Here is a 5,467-nt window from a genome sequence, read left to right as displayed (position 1 = left end):
TATAGGAAAGTAAATTAAGTACAAAATTTGTGTGTAATACAAACTATACATTAAAAGGGTCTAATAATATAATTAAACGTTATTTATATTAGTTGGTATACGTATATTGTACGATTACAATATAAACTATTTTTATTAAAATTTTAATTTTTTTAAATTATATCACAGTAACAGAGTGTAACAATATTTATTTAAATATAAAAATATAATAACTTTGATTTAAGTAGAATTATTTTGGCTTCTAGAAATAGAAGATGCAATAATCTTACATATTAATATATTATACAATAAATTTTTAATTTTTTATACATCAAAATTTTTTTGAATTAAAAGTAACAACTATTATTATCAATAAATAAATACTAATAAATTTTTATAATAGAATAATATTTGGTCTGGGCGTAGCCCGGATTTTACACTAGTATATATTTAAGGTCAGGTTTGTGAGTCAAAGCAAGCCCGATTTCAGCCGGCCATAAACACCCTAATGAGAAAAACAGCCCTTTTAAAACCCTAAATCGTGAAACCTTCTTCTTCCTATATAACTGCAACTGCTACGATTCTCTCAAGAGACCAACTCACCTCCCCAACAATGGCCACTTCCGCCGCAACAACCGCCGCAGTGTCGCGCCAGCTCTCGCAGAAGGAGCAAGACATCCAAATGATGCTCGCAGCCGAGGTTCATCTCGGAACCAAAAACTGCGACTTCCAGATGGAACGCTACGTTTTCAAGCGCCGCAATGATGGTAACCCACGCTTCTTTTGATATTTTCTTTGGGGTTATACGACTAGTTTAGTTCTTGAAATCTAATGAAGAACACATATTTGTGTAGTTTCTTTCGGGTCTAGATACTCCTTGCTCTTCAATGGGTTTAGCATTGTTTCTTCTATTTATCTTTTCGTGTGTAGGGTTCTTTTTTTGGGAGACATTTTTATTAGTTTGTTATAGACTAGTGTTTGTCAATTGTTCTCGATTTGGTTTGTGCTATTGATTGAAAGGGTCAATTTAATTATTAATAAGGATTTTGACATGAATATGTGTACTTGCATTACCACATTGTTTCCAAAACAGCTTATTATCATAATTTTACCAATGAGTTTCTGATGAAAAAGCAACTTCTGTCCCAAAATTTATGAAACATATACATGCCTTTAATCTTTCCGATGCTTCCCTTTGCAGTAGGAAAATATTTTTATGGCTTGGTTGATTTTTCGTATTCCTTGTCCCCAGGTATTTACATAATTAACCTTGGCAAGACATGGGAGAAGCTCCAACTTGCTGCTAGGATTATTGTTGCCATCGAGAACCCGCAGGATATCATTGTTCAGTCTGCTAGGCCATATGGTCAGAGGGCAGTCTTGAAATTTGCCCAATACACGGGTGCGAATGCAATTGCTGGAAGGCACACTCCTGGAACATTCACTAATCAGATGCAGACATCCTATAACGAGCCTCGCCTACTCATTCTGACTGATCCAAGGACTGATCATCAGGTGCCACTTTTTTTAGACGTTTGAAACTTATTTTATTCACTTGTGTTGAGTGTAGTGGTGTATGTTGTTTCACAATTAACTGTCAATATGTTTTTATGGGAGTTTGAAATTCTGTTATTAGTTTATCTCATTTTGAGTTTGCTTTTCTATTTTTTTTTAAAAATATGTGCAGCCCATTAAGGAAGGTGCTCTTGGAAATATTCCAACCATTGCCTTCTGCGACACTGATTCTCCGATGCGCTATGTTGATGTTGGCATTCCTGCCAATAACAAGGGGAAGCACAGTATTGGTTGTCTGTTTTGGTTATTAGCAAGGATGGTTCTGCAGATGAGGGGTACTATTCGTCCAGGGCTTAAGTGGGATGTGATGGTAAACTAATTTTTGCTCTTACCGGGTTGAACTATTGTTATTTTGTAGCTCTTTTAGATTTATTGTGTTTCACAATGTTTGCATTGCAAATGTCTCATCTCGTATGCACTTATTTAGAACAATCTTTCTTGCAGTACATACAGGTGTAAAAAATTTGGGTAATTCACATGATAAAATAGTTTGGGGTTCAAAATTATGCAGATGTCCTAAACCAATTTTGTTACACGCCTGTCCTAAACACCTTTATGTAATTTACTACTCAGCATGCTAAATCGAATTCATCTAATTCGATTTATTGTTGGAGAAGCGTGTAATATGTAAATCGAATTAATCTTATTTGTCTTACCACTATTCGATCTACTATGTATATGTTGTATAGTGGTAAATCGAATCAGATTAATTCGATTTACATATTACATTTCGATTTACATAAAGGTGTTTAGGACAGACGTGTAGCGAAAATTGGTTTAGAACATCTGCGTAATTTTGAACCCCAAACTTTTTATTCATCTGAATTACCCAAAAAATTTTATATTTTATCAAAAGATCGTTGTCTTATTATGTTGTTTCCTTTGAACCTTAGCTAAATTATGTCAACTTTTCATGTGTAGGTGGATTTATTCTTCTATAGAGAACCTGAAGAGGCCAAGCAACAAGAGGAAGAGGAATTACCAGCTGCCCCAGAATATGCCATTCAAGATTTTGGTGCTGCTGGCATTGCCGGCTTCCCTGCAGCTGATGGGGAATGGGGGGCTGTTACAGCTGAACAATCCTGGACTGAACCAGTTCCTCAACAACCCATTGCAGCTGCTCCTGCTAACTGGGCCCCAGACGCTGGTAAGAATAATTGTTTCCACTCTGGATCTGTTAGTCACACACTTAAGTTCAATTTTATCTATTGAAATTTTCTATCTATCAAGTCTTTCTATTTGTTCTCCCATTAGTCTGTTAAATTTGATGCAACATAATTGTTGTATTTGCTTCTAATATGTTCTAGTCAAATAATTCTGGGCTGTTGTTGTGTTGAATCGTTCTCCCTCAATAGTCAATATGCAAGAAAATCGGTACACCTTAACGTAGTTCTGTCGGAAACTGTGATGGCAATATATTTGACCCAAGTTCTTTTGTATCCGCAGCTGCAGGTGATTGGGAGCCAGTTCCAGCTCCACAGGCTTCCGTTCCTACACCCGGAGGTGTTGCCCCCACTGGCTGGGAATAAGCACTCTTAAGATTTAAGCAGAACTCGTCAAAACTGTTCTGAAGAATTTTCTCTTCCTTTAGTGATGTATATTGACACGATTTTTAACAAAACTGTTATTTTAGAGTAAAATTTTGTTTTATGTTCTGGTTGATCCTTCAAAGATACTCAATATATTGAGAAAATTAGTGATCAATATCCGACATTCTTCGTTCTAATCAACATTACCTTTAAAGTAGCATGGACATAATTTAGAATACTGTTTAAAACAGCGCTCTCTGATATTGCATTGATGATCAATTTTCTTTGCTGAAGTATTTCTTGTATTTCTTTAGGGTGTCTTTGGAAATTCAAAGAATTGGAAATAATTTAATTTGTAAATCAATATAAGAATTGATTTGATTTTTAAATATATGAAATCTACAATATAATTAAGATCAAGTTTGAGGCAGCAGTTTTGGGGGTGTTTATTAGTGGTGATGAAAAAGTATGGGATAAATAAAAATTAAATTATTATATAAATATTTAAATCAACTTAATTTTTATTTTTAATTCATTTTATTTTGAACCATATGAAACTGATTTTAAAAATAGTTTCAAATACACTTTTAAGAAATGTACACTAACGAGCCAAAATTGATATGCTTGTATTATTGGCAAGTGCACCAAATCGCATTAAGTAATACTACGGTGAGTAGATATCGTTTATACGAGAATTAACGGATTAAAGCATGCAACGTCTAATTAAATTTTTAATTAGATCAATCAAACATTAACAAGAGGGTTGTGGATCTTGAGTTAGAAGCAAGAACAATGAAAAAGAAAATTGAGAGAGAACTGAGAGAAGGTCTAGAGAATTAGGAAGTAATCAAGGATAGAGAATGTTAAAAGTTTGGGAGATGTTATATTCTTAGAAAAAGCAATGCTTGTGTTTTCTTACTTTGACTCAAGCAAAATCTTTTTACAGCAAATTATTTATAATCAAATTCTAATTCCTTGACAATTTAATTTTTCTTAATTTAATTAATCGCCAATTTCTTGGTCAATTAATTAAGAAAAGAGGTGAAGAACGGTTTCGATTTAAAGCCACACAATTTTCAAAATACTATTCTTAGTCAAGTTAAAAATCATGAGAAAGAGTTTAGAGCTAATTCCAATATTAAATTTTCTAAAGTAATAACGGAATCCAAGACAGAATTATAATATTTTCTAATACTTCTAACCATTAAAAATGAAGAACGAAACTCAATATTGAAAAACTAGAAAAATATGAATCAAAATAAAAAAGACACTCGCATTACTAATCTATAAAAATAAAATAGAGCTCATACCCTTTAACAAGAGAGGTTTAGTTATTCATGGTAGAGAAAAAAACAACTAAAACTAAAGGAGATGTTCGATCAAAGATGGTGTCTATTTTGTGAATCTTGTTTACTTATTTATATCTAACTTCCTAACTAACTAAAACTTAAAAACTAATCTTATCTTTTAAAGAGAAAGATAACTTATTTAAATTCAAATCAAATCTAATCTAAATCCTAACAACCAAATCCTATCTTTCTAAAAGAGGTTGTTGCTAACTAATCATTTAAATCTTGAATCTTGACTTGAAGTGAAGCTTCTTAGGAGTTAGTTAGGCATTTGGCGCTAGACTTGGTGTACTTAGCACTGGGCTTTGAAGCACTTTGAATTGCTGGGAGTGAAAAGTGCACCTGGAGTTGGGTGCCCAATACTTAGAATTTTGGTGGAGCTGGGCGCCAGCCCACTTGTACTTTCTCCCAGGCACGAAGGTACTGGGCTTGGGGGTGTGGGAGCCGGGCACCAATCCTTGGAGCTAGGCTCCTGATTTGGGTGCCTAGCTTGGTGTTTTAGGCATTGGGCTCAGCCTCTTTGAGCCTCGCGCCACCAAACTTATTTTCTTGTTGATTTCATCTTGATTTGCTTAATTATATCCTGAAAACACAGTTATTCTAACACAACTCCAAACATATAACTAGTTATCAAAATTTCATTAAAAACATAAGAATTTTGATTAAAAACTAAGAAACTAATGAAAAAGAAGCATAAAAACTACTTAAAATAACTAGTTATCACAACACCAAACTTAAAACTTTACTTGTCCTCAAGCAAAAAAAGATAAACGGAGTTTAACTTAATGAAAAAGAATTGAAGAGTTCTTGAATTCAAGCCCACATCATAAGTGAGTTTTTGATGATCTCCCTGATTATAAATGGACTTTTCTTATCTTAATGAGTCTTGTATATTTAGGAATCAAGAATATTTGAAAAACTAAACTTCGGATTGTATTATGAAAATCCTTTTAGGATTATGTGATCCTTGAAGTAGTTTTCTTGCAATTTTAATCGGGAAGCGATGTTTGAAGTTCTTGACTTTAAGTGTTTTAT

General features: G+C 33.5%; 1 protein-coding gene across 1 annotated transcript; it reads left to right on the top strand.

Moving 5' to 3' along the window:
• The first annotated feature begins 592 nt into the window (after positions 1–592).
• LOC112771596 (small ribosomal subunit protein uS2-like) lies at positions 593–3,083 on the top strand. The gene is made up of 5 exons (XM_025816377.3): positions 593–746; positions 1,232–1,494; positions 1,667–1,864; positions 2,476–2,701; positions 3,001–3,083. Exons 1-5 carry the CDS (start codon positions 593–595, stop codon positions 3,081–3,083), a joined length of 924 nt encoding a protein of 307 aa, XP_025672162.1.
• Positions 3,084–5,467: the final 2,384 nt, after the last annotated feature.

This window comes from Arachis hypogaea, chromosome 18 (assembly GCF_003086295.3).
Source record: "Arachis hypogaea cultivar Tifrunner chromosome 18, arahy.Tifrunner.gnm2.J5K5, whole genome shotgun sequence".
Taxonomy (NCBI): domain Eukaryota; kingdom Viridiplantae; phylum Streptophyta; class Magnoliopsida; order Fabales; family Fabaceae; genus Arachis; species Arachis hypogaea.
Note: the sequence above shows the minus strand (reverse complement) of the source record. Positions and strands in the feature narration are given on the sequence as shown.